This window comes from Chlamydotis macqueenii, chromosome 12, assembly GCF_036417535.1.
Source record: "Chlamydotis macqueenii isolate bChlMac1 chromosome 12, bChlMac1.mat, whole genome shotgun sequence".
Taxonomy (NCBI): Eukaryota; Metazoa; Chordata; class Aves; order Otidiformes; family Otididae; genus Chlamydotis; species Chlamydotis macqueenii.
In genome coordinates, this window is record NC_141567.1 from 3,926,183 (window position 1) to 3,941,880 (window position 15,698).

The 15,698-nt window shown below is 43.4% G+C and overlaps 1 protein-coding gene across 3 annotated transcripts in view; it reads left to right on the forward strand.

Moving 5' to 3' along the window:
* Nucleotides 1-15,698, forward strand: part of ADAMTS17 (ADAM metallopeptidase with thrombospondin type 1 motif 17) — a 187,130-nt gene that overhangs the window by 104,157 nt on the left and 67,275 nt on the right. For all 3 annotated transcript variants that reach the window (XM_086757388.1, XM_086757387.1, XM_086757389.1), the window contains 4 exons: nt 4,851-4,952; nt 6,586-6,731; nt 11,807-11,973; nt 14,461-14,588. In XM_086757388.1, the coding sequence (XP_086613514.1) occupies nt 4,851-4,952; nt 6,586-6,731; nt 11,807-11,973; nt 14,461-14,588 (543 nt within the window). The remainder of the gene's footprint in view (nt 1-4,850; nt 4,953-6,585; nt 6,732-11,806; nt 11,974-14,460; nt 14,589-15,698) is intronic.

Here is a 15,698-nt window from a genome sequence, read left to right on the forward strand (position 1 = left end):
AGGGAAAAAACTCACTTCTGTGGAGTTGTTCCCTGATGGGAAGGACATCTTTATTCATTGGATTCTCTTTATGCTCTGGAGATTTGGAAGCTCTCCCTTGTAGGTAATAGTCTGAGGCTTTGAGACGGAGGAATATTGTAAGCGCTTTCTTCTCCCTGAGACCATATGAGGTCATTGGGCAGAATCGCACTGATTTTAGTAACAGTGGTGATGCAATAGCTAACCCAGAAACCAGCAGACTCTAGACTTAGCACCTGTGGGCAAGGAGCTGGCTGAATTCATTCTGGCTTCTCCTCATTTCCAGCTGCGGCACTGACTTAAAAACCTAAAATAGATTACTTCCCTAGAGTCGCATGTGAGTGGTCGCAGCGCGTCACACGCCGCAAGTCGGGGCTGGCACACGTGTGGGATGGAGTTACATAGAAGGCAAACACCGTCATCAGAACCAGTATGTGTTGGGAAAAAGTACGAAAAGCTGTGAAAGGTGGGAAGGCCCACGGCCAGACATGTTCCTGGGAGCATCCCAGGAGCTGTTTCTGGTTTTACCCTGAAGTTTAGCCAGAGCAAGCAGCGCGAGCCTGTGGCTGTGACACTGAGCAGAGGATGCAGAGCTCTGAGCAGCGCTTTCGCTTGTTCCCCAGCTGACTTTCAGCAAGACATATAATGCCTTTCTGTTCCTCATCTCCCCACCTGTAACAGAGGAATAAAGCTTCCTTTATCTCCAAAAGCTCCCAGGAGTCTGTTTAGATTGCAAGTTCCTTGAGGAAAACACCTGGCACAGTAAGGCCCCTTTCTCTGATAGATGCCACTGTAATACCTGTAATCAGAAACGTCGTCACCTGCCGAGCAGATATCTCCTAGCCTGAGAGTTTCCAGACTGTGACCTCCCTCGGGACTGGCTTCTAACAGATGTGCAGACAAGCTTTCCAAGAGTTTTTAAGAGTTTAAAATTTGCACCTTTGTAAAAATTCTGGTTTTATTTTGAGATTTAATGTCTGTCTGTATAAATTCCTCAAGGTTTCAGTTGAACAAGCATTTCAGTTAAAAAAAAAAAGAGAAAATTTAAACTTTTATTGAAATATTACTTCTCAACAACCATCTCACTTTCAAAAATTTATTTTACTCTTGGAAATACTTCAAGCTGGGAGTCGATCCAAAGATGACCTTTCCCCACAGACAGTTGCAACAAATCAATATTTTTCCAGTGAAAAATATCTATCACTGGAAAATCCTAACTGGCACTTTTTGAATGCTGCAGGGAGGGCTCTGCAGGCAGAGACCTGCCTTCTGAAAGCTGGTTGCCGAATTTGCCATTAGCCGCAATACAGCCCTTTTGATGGTTTCTTCTGTGTCAGCGTAGGCTCTGAACTGCCACTCATACACAAGCAGCTTCCTTTCAAGTCCTGCCATTTCTCACTTTGATATTTCCCCACAAAGCTGGCTATTTAACTATTAAAAACTCAGCACTGCGACTGGTTAGCTGTGGGACTGTTTAACGGGGATTTTTGTTTGGGTTTCTGTTGTAGCTGAGGATATGTGATCTCTTTTGAAATGAGCTATTAACATGATAAAACATCTTGGGAACATACAATACTTAAGCTGACGGTTTAATCTTTGCCGGGGTATCTGAGTGCTGTATTAAATACAGGGGACGGCACTAACGAGCGCTGGAGCTTTGTAGTGGTATGGCACTAGAACACAGGGCTGAAGTGCAGTTACCAGATTTTTCTGTAACTGTTTCCTGAAATATGCTTTGCATTTAGCGTTCGGAATCAAACACAAGGATACTATAAAAATCCTGTGTTTTCCATACCTCAAAGATGGGAAATTTCAGAAAGGTTGGTGTTGCTAAGAGACATTTTTCCTTTATTTATCTTCCTATAAATATATGTGTGTGTATACATGTACCTATATGCAAAATCATGTACATATATATACATACACACGTGTGTGTGAATATTTGCACCCACGGTATCCATAGGCTGGGCTCAGTTCTGTGGTTCTGCTGGTACGGGGACGCCTCTTTGGGGTTATCTGTGCCCATTGCTTCCCCGAGGCCGTGGCTCGTACCTGAACAGCTTACGTGGGTTTATCACCTTCCACATTCTCGTGGGCTATGAAGGAATTCTGGGTGGCAACCAAAATTTTACAAAAAGCTGCTTAATTTTCATGGCTTTCTGTTTCCACACACCCCTTCCTCCTCCCAGTTTTACATCAAAGACAGGAATTTAACCCTCGCTAATTTACATGCAGCTTACGATCCACAGACTTGAAGCTGAAGCTTAACAACTACTGGCCTTGCAAAATGCACAGATATTTAGCAATGGTGCTGATGTGTGTCCAAACCAGCTTCTTCAGGGATGTAGTGAATTCCATGACTCCTTCAGCCAGGATGTCTTTCTGACAGAGAGCAGAAGCAGAGGGTTTCCTCCTGGAACCATGGGGCAAAATTTCTGTTTGGGTCATTCAAGAGATCAGGCTGGAGGGTTTCTCATCACATTGTGCTCTGAAGGTTTGTGGTTATGTGTAAGAGAGGAGCTGAAGCCTAGAAAAGTGGAAATACATGTTATTTGCACCCTTCGTCTCTGAAGCTTCCCTTCATTTCACATATCAGCATTCCTGAACCACAGAGGGAACTGAAAGGAGGCATTGCTGGCAGAGCTTTCACAAGATCACTGTCCACAGTCATCAAGGGAGAAGAGACAGTCCAAATTGTCAATCAATTTCTGCCCTTTCCTTAACAGTAATGACGTTTATAAGTCATCTATACAATTCTTTGTGATGGCAAAGAAGCTGTTAGAGTTTAGCAAGTCTGCCATGTTCATAGACTGCATTTAATTGTGTCCTGTAGCTGCACATAGCATGTCCTGCCGCTGTGCTAGAACCTTCTGTGGTACCTTCCACTTAGGTCTGTGACATGCTTTTAACATATCTTAACTGGTTTTGAATCCTTTTTAATTGTACATGTATGTCATCTTAACATAAAGAATCATCACCTTTGGGTCTCAGTGAGTTAAACCAGGTGCAAGGGTGCTGGAGCTTTACAACTAGGAAAACGTTTGGCATTTGGGGAAAAGCTTTTTCAGTTTAAACAGCATATTGCCTAGATTAGTGTTCTTTCTGTAACACTTGTGGGCAGTTAATTGATGTACTTTTTGATTTTAGTCCTCTCCAGGGAAGGTGGGGTTTTGAGAACCTGGGAGTTACAGTGTGGAACGATTGATTTCTCAGTAAGCTCTGAAGTCTCTCTCTTGTCAATGCTTCTGCCGCAGTATACCTGTCTGTAAACCAGTGCGTGATGTCCTTATGGCTAATTGGTACTTAAGTGCTTTCAGAGCTCTGGGTAAACCACTAATTAGTCACAGTCATTTAGTCAAAATTACTAAAGTCTGATATTTTCCCATATGCTCTATTAGTTCGCGGAAAATGTCTTGAAAATTCTTAGATTTAGGCTTCCCTGGTGTATTTGCTGTTGTTTGTTTGTGTGACGATGACTTTCTGTGTTGTGGTTAGTACAGATGTTGCTGAATTGTGCCGTCTGCTTCTAGTTTTTGTGAATATTCTTTAGGTTTAAATAGTGCAAAATCCTCTTTCCAGAAAGAAATGGAGACATAAACCAGGATACAGATACTGCTGCAATAACTATTTTGTTTCACTATGTCCTACATCATCACTCTTGATATTGGGATTTATCTCATCTGCACCCTCTGCCATACAGGTCTGTTTTATATAGACGTACCAACATGCATGTACACAAAACACACATGCACCCACAGCCTCTTACGTTATGTTGTGAAGGAACCATAAGGTTGAAGCATGTTGACTGAACTATTTAATGAGGTGCAATAAATCTTGACAAGACCAGCTGGCACTTCAGTCAGGTTTCTCATCTTTTTACCATTACAGTGAAATGTGAACAATAGTGGAAAGAAATGTAACTCTTTTTCTTTTTTTTGGTGCTCAGATCTGTAGCACTGTATTGAAATCATCCACTTTGATGGAATGCAAAGCACGGTGGAAGCTGTGGAAAATCTTAACGATGTAAAGGCCCCTTTTCCTGGTTCTTTTTCTCAAATTCTGAAAACGGTATTGATCTGACAGATCACGCAAGCGTGGTCAGCATTAATATCCCTGCAGCACGCGTTGGCTGAGCGGAGTTGACTGTTGAGTAATGATACCAGAATGTATTTCAAGTCTGGTAGCGAGATGTGCTGTGCTTCTTGCTGCTCTTGCCCTCACATCTCACTTTTCACCTTCTCTAGCACATTGGTCTCTAGCAGCTGCTTCTCACCACCAATCCGTTACTGACTTTGCCGCTGCCTGTCACCAGGCTCCTCCTCTGCTGCATGGCACACCATTAAATCCTTTCCTCTTTCTCATTCATCTTCTCCAGAGGGGCATTGCTGGCTGATTATAGGTACCACCAGATCCAGCAGGGCTGACTGCCTTTCATCATGCGTCGTTACTTGAGTATCTTTTTAAAAAATACAAATAATTAAACAGCTTGGACATCTAAGTATGTGGCATGGTTCCAAAGCACCCATTGTGGCCTCCCGTATAGGATTCTTTTTTGATGGACTTGATTTATTCTTGTGAAAAGAAATCTATTTAAATAATGCATTTCCTGTTTTGGGTGGGTTTTGTTCCTGACAGTGGCATCCATCAATCTCTTTTATGTTCCCAGCCCCACCACTTAATGCCAGTCTATCCTTAAAAAATAACTGCTCCCAAACCAACTAGAAGCCTCTGGATTCACTTGATAAAGACTGCCTGAGCTTTGCAGTGTATCCCATAATGACAGCTGACATCTACAAAAGTAATAACTGCACCTTGTTGTTTTGTGATTACAGCATTTGATGTGTGCTGGGCTCTGGTGCCTGGTGGAAGGAGATACATCCTGTAAAACAAAGTTGGACCCCCCTCTGGATGGCACTGAATGTGGCGCAGACAAGGTAATCAAAACGCTCAGTAGCAGCCAGTTTGTTTTTTCCGGCATTGTCTGTGGAATAATGTTTCCAAGATGTTTAGTACTTACCATAAACCTGTATTTTTTACTGATTCTGTTATACAGACTCCTCAATTAACAGCTGGATTGGATTAAGTCTCTCTGATTTTGTGTTACGTGTATCCCAGTCGCCTCTGGAGACCTTGGTAGTCAAGTTCTTGTGGTGTAGGCACTACACAAACACTGCAGGAGAGCCCCGTGCCTCCATCGGCTGGCTGCACAGCCTGAGTACCCTGCCAGTCACCTTAGGTAGCAGCTCACTCCTGTCACTTCTGTTCATTGCTGTCAGTGGTGTTCCATGAGTGAGCTGTTTTTTCAGTGTCAACTAAGGTGTTCTTGGCGGTATTTGAGGTAGGAAGTGTGGAGAGCATTTAGGCTGAGATTTGGGGAGTGGAGAAAGATGAGGAAATAATAAGAGGCTACTTAAAAATCTTATCATTTCTGAAAGTAGCCCAAAATCTGTTGAGCTCAAATCCAGTAATGTTCTCCAAGGCAATGCAGAAAATTGTTACAAGAAACACAAAATAAAGTCTCAGATTAGTGGATCTGCCTCCAGTGAAAATCACCATTCCAGTAACTGGCTCCAATGCCGCAAGCGTGGGAGTTGCTGAGGCTCAGCTGTTGCCTCCCACCTGAGCTACTCTGCTAACAGGAGTTGGCTTAAGTGAACATCTTTAACCTCCAAGATGGGCTGTGATAGGTGGTGTGTGTTTTGTAAACCTGTGTGGTTGGTTCTCCTAGTGCATCTGATAACTTGTTAGGCTGCAAAGGAACTTAACTGGTTTGGTAACTGCCAGCCCCCTGCTTACTGGTTTTGGATTCTAGTATTTTTTGTATATTAAATGGTTGGGAAGGTAAGAAAGGGTAAAATTAAAAAGTTTGTTTCTAAAATCAAAGATTGGAGACCTTTTCTTTGCTTGCAAATAAAGATAAACAGTTACAAGAAATCTTGGATCCTGGAAAGCATGACAAGGAAACGTGAGACAAAAGATTTTTAGATAGATGTTTTTCTAACGACAAGACTCCTGGTGATTCTTTTGTAAGACCGCTTAGCAGTGCTTACTGCATCATATCCTGGACAGAGAAGAACAGGCCAAGTTTGCTGCTTGGTCAGGAGCCAACACAACCTAATAGAACCAAAGATTGTTTGGGGCTTTTGCCAAGTTAGGTCCAAAATATGTCAATTATTTTGTGCGTACTGGGAATACGGCTGATGAAGACATTGCTGTGGGGTGTGATTTCTTGGACTCAGTTTCTGTGAAGAGTGTGGCTTTAAGTCTTAGCACTTAGATAATTATTTGCTTTATAAAGCAAGGAGCTGAATTCTGTGTTTTTTTGTTGTTTTTTTTTTTAAATGACAGAACTCCCTTCAGGGATTCATTGAAGGTGACACCTAAATTTCTGCATTTCACCTCCTACCTTTCTCTTCCTCCCACCTCCATCTCACTGAAGCCTTGAATCTCTAGAAACTTAAACATGGGCTTGTTGTAATCTCAGACATCCTTTTAAGTCCACTTGTGCAGGAATGTTTGCAAGATCAGGACTTCTTTCCAACCTGTACTAACCCAATTGCATTTCAGTGGTGCCGAGCTGGGGAGTGTGTCAGTAAAACTCCCATCCCTGAGCACGTTGATGGAGACTGGAGCATGTGGAGTCAGTGGAGCATGTGCAGCCGGACGTGTGGCACAGGAGTGCGATTCAGACAGCGGAAATGCGACAATCCCCCGTAAGTCTTCACATCGTGCTGATTTCTTTTTCTGTGTAGCACTTAGACAATCCCTGCTGAAAGAGGGCAGGGAAGAAACGGGCAGCAGAGCTGTGCAGAGGACATGAGAGATTTCTTCTTCACAAGCAGCGAGGACCAGGTCAAAATCCCGGAGTGACTCAGTAGTTTCTGTGGAAGTGGCTTGAAGCGTTACCGTTGGAAGTGGCTCATTGCAATTATTCAAACATAGATACAATTGAATTAAAGACGCGTAGTTTGGCAGAAAAAATGGTGCTGTGTTTTCTCTCCAGCACTGCAGTGAATGAGGAGAGGTTGATCTAGATTTACAGACCAAACTTGGCCAATATGTCTTTGAGAGCAGTTGTGCAGGGAGTGCTGGCTCTGGGCTTGGGAAGCGATAGAGTGGCTGAGGGTGGTCATAGTGTCGTGTAGCTATGTCGGTAAAGCACCGTGAGATATTCTGCCCATCAGGATGTGCTGCATATGAAAAGGAGTGTTTCCCACACACAGAGTGCCGTGGGTGCTGTTTAGCTCCTGCACAGTGACTACAAATAAGCCTCTGCTCTCTGCTTTGGCTTTGATTTTTTTCTGATTCAGGAAGAAGTGTAAGTAATGCTATCTCCCACGTGCCGTCCTTCATCCCTCAGGTCAGCTGAGGCACATCTGAAAGTCTTTTCTTCTTATAGGAGGCCTGAACAGGTTACCATGCTGGCCATTTAAGTGACCACCCCTGTTTGTGTCCATTCTAACTTCGGAGATGAACGAGGATGCTCACAGTCTTGTGACCAGCCCTCCAAGTTGTGTCTCTCTAACTTTATTCGTGTTTTAGGCTTTTCTCCACAGACAAAGCACAGGAAAGTTTTCTTTTTAAATAGGGGCTGAAATTCTGGCCATCAGCATAGTCCCTTTGAAGACATGCCTGGATGATGGATTGGCACACACTGCCTGCTCCTGAGCTGTATTAATGTGAAAGAGATGTTTTTGTTTATTCACCTCTTTAAATAACACTGAACTGCAATTGCATGTCTGTAAGGTCCAGGCTTCCCAGCTTGTTTTCCTGAACAAGGGACTGAGCTGGTTTCTTTGCTGTCAGCTACAAAAAGTCTCTTTAACCACAGTGCTGACCAAACCTAAATCCATTCATCATCATTCCTTAAATTACAGGAAATGCTCCCTCCAAGATTGCACACTGATTTTTAAATTCTCTTGCTCATATACATTCTTGGCTGGGGATACACACGTGATCTTCTTTTGCTTCAGATTCCTGGCATCAGCCCACTTCTTCTGCAGCTGGTTTATTCACTGTCCAAAAATATTGGCTAAGGGATTTATCTTTTATTTTATATATATTTGGTCTTGGGATTTTTTGGTTTTTAACTGGAATCTCTACTCCTGCCAGCTGACTTTTGAGCCTGTGGGACTATCAGTATTTTTAAACCAGTTGCTTCACTGTTTGATTTGCTTTTTCCTCTCTGTAATTTGTGAGTAGTTGAATGCATTGCCTCCAAATGGTTGTAAGGCAGTGTGTCATGAGCCGGTTTGCACATGTGGACTTTTGAGTTGTACTGCCTTGTGTTCTTGTCCAGGCTTTGGACTATTGTCGTACAGTGAGATTGAAGAGAAAACCACTGGCTTAAACAGAACACCAGAATGAGATCTCCACCCTTTCTCCAGTCCCCTCTTGTCATCTAAAAGGGTCACGGTAGTATAAATGGGCTTTGATTTCTTCAGGTCTGTTCGTGGGCACAAATACAGTGGAAGATGGACGGGAACTTGTCTACCACGAGATCTTGCACAGTCACTATTCCAGGCATGTGTCAGGGTGGGCTTGAGTTGTACTCATCATTGAAAATCCCAGGCAGTACTGGAGCTCATATTATATAGGGCTTGGGACCTGGGATTACTGGGATCCTTTCCTTCAGATTTTTTTTCAGAATCTGCTAGAAATGATGCCCAAGTCTTGGCCTCAGCATTTGGAGAGGTGGAAGGGACACAAGGATGAAGCCACAAACATAGAGTGAAGCAGGAAAAGAAAGGTATACAAACAAGTGCTAGGTAACAGTTTGTGGGAGACCAGAGGGAGTGACTGTCCTCACTTTTCTTCATCTTGCATGATGAAAACCCTCGGTATCCTGTTTAAATGTGACAAGAGGCCTGTAATCCTGAAATACTGTTACAGAGATCAGTTAGATTATTGTCAGTAATTTTGCATTCCCTACCCAAAAAGTACCAGAGCAGAAGACAATCAGCATGGCAGAGCTGTCTTGTCCGTTAATCTGGCTGCCTCTCCATGTCTGTTTATCTCCTTGTTCTTTAACCTCTTGAATAGATGCTGTATATTCTACTAGTCTTTTACTAGAGTTAGTCTAGTAGAAAGCAGATCATACTACCTAATAAAGTATGATGCTGTTGGACAGAGGGGAACTGAATTGCGAAGGTCTTGTTGGGTATATTGTTTTGTGTTGGATTACTGGGAATAAAAACATCCCCCAGATCTGTGGGGTGCTCTGTTGTTTTGTGGCTGATGAGATGAGTGCATCCAGCTCTTTAATTTTGGGAAACACTACATCAGGAGGAGGCAGTTCATTTTACTCCTTAATTAGAAAGGGAAGACAGGTCAGGCTGCTGAAGAGCCAAGCAGAGTTCCTGCAGCTCCCACTGACTGGAAGTGATGGGTGCTCGGGACGTCTCTGTCTCCTAATGGATTTGGCTAGTACTTTATTATTGCCAGTGATCATTATTACCAGAGCTGTTTGCTTCCAGTCTGCATTGGCAAAGCCACAGAAAGTCTCTCACAAGTTAATGACATCTTCAGATTCAAGCCAAAGCAAATGTTGATGGACACAACAAATAGTCCTGTGTGTCTCCTGTTCCACGGCCATCATCTCGATCCCCTGCTCTCGAGAGAGTGCTCTGTTCCTCTTTGGGTATTCTGACTGCTTTCTTTTTTGTTTTGTTTATTTTTTTTCCTGTGCGTGTACACACAAACATGCACAGAGTCACTTACGTTCAAGAGCTACGTCTCTTTTGTTGTAGCTGAAGAGATGGTGCTGAAACCAAAGTTTGTGTGTCTGTCTTTATGTGAGTGCAGGGTTCACGTGGGAAGAAGCCTCCATCACGCTTCCAGTCATCTGGACTGAGCATCTGTCTCATCCAGGCAGCAGACAAAATCCTCCCAGAAGATTTCTGCATCAGTCTCAGCACATCTGCTGCCCTGCACGTGTGCGTGGCAGAGAAGAGGTGTTAGCAGTGCACGCAGGCGTTTGTTCAGGCTGTTCTTCTGGTGACTCTTTGGGATGTTGCGGTGTCATTGGAGACCAGCATTTCCATTTAAAAATCAAAACAAAACAAAACACTTTTTCTGGGATTTATGGAGCTACTGTAGAAATTTGATCTAGGCTGATATTTGGCATAAAGCTCTTCTGTGCAGAATCAAGCGTTTCTGTTGCACTGAACGCCGAATTCATCGAGTCCAGCACAGGTAGGAAATCAAAGAGCCAGTCCCAGAGCCCGCCTGTAAATGAGCAAGGCAGCTCTTGCTAGGAGCACAGACTCAAATAAGCGATACCCAGTGAGGGCCTGGGTTTGTAATGAGCTGAGTGATACAACCTGATGTTCATTGCTCTTCTGGGAGGGAGCGGGGAAGAAACTGTTGGAATGAACTGCCATACTGCTAAAAACTGGAATTTGGCTGGAGCTGCTTTTTATAGCCATCTGTTAAGGAAAAGTAAGAACATGACTTTACCCATCTTTGCTGATTGCAGCTGGGATTTAGGTGCGTGACAAATTCAGAGGAGTGTCAGGAAGTAGCTGAAGAAATTACCTGTTAGGATGGATAAGGCTTTTGCTTACTTGGGTTTTTTGTTTGTGTTTTGTTTTGTTTTGCAGAGAAAATACAGGCTATTGTTGAGAGTTGGAGTTTTCCTTCTCTGGGGAACCATAAATAAGAATAATAGATTTTGCAGGTGCTTAATCCTGATGTTGGATTAGTGGCCTTTCCTGCATGTTTAAAAACCAAATGTGTAAAGTGGCATGGTTTTCATGGATGGAGATTATCTGCTGCACACATTTGTTTCTGGATGACCCACGTATGGTACAGGTTATAGCTAATTCTATGTTATTTTAGTTTCAAACTCCTGAAAGCAGAACCTTAGAGGGCATGTGCTGAAGAGATGTTTGCTACGTTCCCATTGTTAAGAGTGTTTGAGGCAGGGGGCAAAGCAAATAGTGGAAAGAGAAAGGTAGAACATTCCGGGTTGCCTGCCTCTGCCTTGGGTGTTTGGTGTCATCCTGGGCACAGTAACGTCACTATGGTACCTATAGGTTCCCATTAAGAATATAAATATTTAACTTTAGTATTTGTGATGGAACCACAAATGATCTTCTGAACTGCCTGACTGAGCAAATATAGATAATACGTAGACTTCAGGTGTCATGCTCAGTGCACCTTCCAAAGCCTAACCCTCACAAGTCACCATCAGCTAAGAAACTCATCCCAGGTCACAGGAAAAGCTAGTCAGAGCTCAGGCCTGGTGTCACAGCAGAACCCGAAGTTTGGGAGTGCCGTACTTCAAGAAATTGCTGGTACACACACACACTCTTTCTCAGTCATTTGCCTGCTCCATCTGAAAATAGGTTAGGACAGGAGTGAATTGCTGTTTAATTCAAAGAAGAAATTTAGGTCAGCAGTGTTAAAATTGCAAACCAGAATAGAAACAGTTAAATGCTCTCTGTCTTCTAAGAAGGCTGCTTAGTGCCCACAGGTGAATAACGTTACCTCTTGTCTGAGGTGGGCAGTGCTAGGCAGCCCCTATTGATTGATACTACAAAAGAACATGCTTCTAAGGTACTCCACACCATCTGTTATGATAAGCCAAATAGAGATCCAGAATGGAACTTGAGTAATTTTCTGACAGAGCCACTGAGAGTGGGATTTGTCCTCCAGCAAGGACATCTGAGAGAAGGATCCTTCCTGCTGTTTCAAGAGTCACCTCGAATGGGAACACCTAGGAGAAGGTGTGCCAGTGAGTAGCTGTCCTGTTCCTGCTGACCCTAGTTTGTCTTTCCTGCAATAGCCCGGGGCCAGGCGGGAAGAACTGCCGGGGAGCCAGTGTGGAGCACACTGTGTGCGAGAACTTACCCTGCCCTAAAGGTGTGCCAACCTTCAGGGACCAACAGTGCCAGGCCCACGACAGGTACACCAACAAGAAAAAAAGCCTTTTGACAGCTGTCATCGTGGATGGTAAGTTTTTTCATCTTCCTCTGTGTTTCTTTGCCGTTCTTTCACTGCAGCTTCTGAACCCATCTTGATTCCATCTGCAAGACTCCCATTTGTTGGTGAGAAGGCTACAGTATGTTCCCCTTAGCTACAGCTCAAAGACTAATTACAATTAGTTGTCATTGGTGCTGCCCTGCTGTTCTTTTAGACTTCTTAACAGAAGATACAGAGCTGTCAGTTCTTTACTCATCTTTTTGTACTGTTGGAGGAGAGGTGCTTTAACTCGATTCCCAGTCTGAGCAGGCAGATATTTGAGCATGGGAGTTTAAACATTAGAAAGTTCAAATTAATTTGGAATGGAAAAAAAGGTTTCGCTGGGATGTTTTTGATGTGTATCCATTCTGGGCATTTCAGCATGAATGCCTATCCTGCTTACGTTCCTTTAATGCTTCCTTTGCTGGATCTTACTGCTCAGCTACTATTCAACCAGACGTTGGGGAGATATGAAAAAGGATCAGAATAATGTCCTTTCTGCGGGAACAAACATCTTTTGCTGCACTCTGCTGAAAAACAGACAAGACTGGTTTCATTTGGTAATCTTAAAGACATGCTTGAACAGAGGAGGGAGGCGTTGAAACTGATACCAGAAGACCAGACACTGAATAAGCCCTTTCCTGTGCTAGCACTGACAAATTAGATCTGACGCCAGGACGAGGGTACAGACAGCTTGTCAGTTCCCATAGCAGACCCTCTGGGAGCACAATTCCTTCAGATGCCTTAGGAGACAGGCTGGGTTTGCTTGTTGTTCCCCTCTGCCCTGCTCCCCAAATAGTTTTACTGGGTGAACGCACAATGCAGAGCTACTTCCCTGACTAGTTTCTGTCACAGAAAACTCTCCCAGTTTTTTCTGGGGGTGAGCTGTTTCATTCCTTTCCCCATTTTCAGTCTGGAACTATGGGATGCTGAGGGTCCTGTAAATAGGAGAGGGGAAAAAAACGAATGATTCAGTGATCTTCTCTGGTCAGTGCTGCCAGAATTAGCAGCATATTGCAGTGGGAACTTAATTCAGCCACAGAAAGGGAATATGCCATTTTTTGGCCACCTGAAGACTGAACAAGCTATTGCTAAAAGATAATAGTCAATATTGCTCCCTCTGTCTAGGAAAACCTCACTCACCTGAGCCGTGTTGCCCCAGTTGCCATGAATGGAAATTAGAAACCTCTCCTTCCCCATTGCAGATCTCTGCTGCAGAAAGACAGGCTTTCCAGAGGTGGTCAGACTGGCAGTTTCCTGCATGAGCTGCTTTTTCAACAGCTTTCCCCACTCTGCAAGAAGAATCCAGCCTCTGCATCAGACACAAGGCAGGGAGTCTGAACATCCCGCATCTTTTTTCAGCGTATCGAAGCACCACTCTCGGAAGCATTTAAATAGACACAGATCCAAATCAACCCTGAGCTAATCATCACTGTGCTTGAACTCTGCTTACACGTATTAGTGAGCTGAGAGCTGATTGCAGGTTTTATAATACATCGCAAACTTAGAAAAGGCCTATACCACTTAGCTTAATGTATTGGCAAACCTTCTGCCTTGTGTCTGGTGAGTGGAGGTACTTGACGACGCAGAACAAAACATGTTTCCGTTGAATGTCTATAGGTTCTTCCTTGGATGAAGTCCGCGAGTAGCAGAGTCGGCTCCAGAGGAAAAACATTACATTGCCTAAATATCTGTTACTTAAACATATGGCAAATGCAGTCAGCAAACCCTGATGTCTGCTGTGTGCTGCCAGTTAATAATACAAGTCTTTGAAAAAGCTTTTTTACTTAACTCCTTCCCTAGCTAAACACAATAGTAGCTTTTCCAAAGTGAAGTCTGAATATATACTATAACAATTGCCATTAGCATGGATGAAAAATGCAACTTTACTGATGTATTTCAAATTAATTTGGGGATTCTTTCTCTATATATTCTATCAGCACAGTTTGCTGACAGAAATGCTTGTAGGACCACAAATATCAATTTAAGGAAATAGTAGGTAATATGTATGCAAAAACGCCTTAAATTTACATATACAACTGTTCTTACTGACAAGTTGATGCAAAAGAAGTCAGTCCATCAAGAGTAGAAATGGACTGGAAAATTTGTTCTTCTAAAAATTACTGGCTGTAGCCTGAATTTTGTTTAAGATGCTCACACAGTGTTTTGGTCATTCATATCAGGCTGCGGAATGTTCCCGGTAACAAATATCTCCCATTCACAAACAGATATGTAGAAGTGTGCTGACTGTATGGTTTTCTGAGTCTTAAAAGACCAATCTCATCAATGCAAGCCTTTGATTGGTATTGTAAAGTGGGGAAGTGACAGGCCTAAATGGAAAGGCTCACGTTCCTTCAAAGATGAGAATATCAACAGATACCTTTCCAAATCCATTCACGCAGAGACTGCATTACCGTTGCCTCAAACACTTGTTTCTGCTGTTCCTAAAGGCCATTGCTTTTGTATTTCTTTTTCCAGATAAGCCATGTGAGCTCTTCTGCTCTCCACTGGGGAAGGATTCCCCTGTGCTGGTGACAGACAGAGTCCTTGATGGTACTCCATGTGGGCCCTACGAGACTGACCTCTGTGTACATGGCAAGTGCCAGGTGGAGTAACTTTCTCTTGTTTTATTTCCAGTGTTATTTATAGTCCGGGGCAGCTGTGTATATCCTAGAACAGGCATCCGTGTGGGTGGCTGGGAGGCTGTCTCTGAGGTGAGAGGGCAACTCTTATAAGACCCATTGCAGTCACTCAACAGCCCCATGTCTTGGTCGGAGAATTATGATAAATGCCTGAGATATGAGATTATTACTGAACAGCTGGGAATGTTCAATGATCACATTTGCTTATGTGTAGTCATCAAATGGCTTGGGTGGGAAGGGACTTCTGTGAGGGGAGCAGATGGGAGGGGACATCTGGCTTGCTTAACTGCTCCATTTTGGCTATTAGAGGAATCACTGAAAAAAACACTGATGCTGCAAACTGGATTATAAGTTGTCACTACCGTGTTACAAGTATTCCGTTGCCAGCATCATGATGCTTTCAGGTCTGCCTGGTTCCTGTCGAGATGTACTGAGGAAGCTTTTCAATACCAGTTTCTTCTTGGCTCCTGCGGCTGCATGAGCCAGTAGCTTCACCTGTGTGGTTTTTGAACATGCTTGTTTCCTTCTGTCTCTGGTCAGACAAGTCAAGAATGGAAATGAAGAGGACTCTCTTCAAGAGCCTTCAGATTTGATTCCCTTTTCCTGGAGTGAAGGTGTTTCACTCCAGGAAATAACCGTTGCAGTGACGGTTATTTCTCTCTAGCCTAATTACATATGGAACCAAAATTAAGTGTGGGAGGTCCTTGTAATACAATTCTTCATGGTTGCTGTGAGTTTGTAACTGAGCACACTGAATGTTAGGGAGGCCATCTCTTAGAGCTAGTATTTCAGATTCCTTGAAAATTTAGTGGAGTTCTGTAAACCCATCCTAACTGGAGATTTAAGGTTTGGACAAGGAATAGCTTTCTAGCATCACCTTTTACTTCCACTAACTTCACTGGAAATGTGCTGGTTTGCCCCGGGGGCACAAGGCACGTCAAATTTGGCATTATTTCTGATTTCTGTGAGCAGTGATTAAGAACTACCAATTTTTATTGCTTTGAGCCTTCCAGGCAGGGAGATAGATGAACACAATAATCACCTGGGTGTAAGAGAGAGTTTGGGGGCATAATG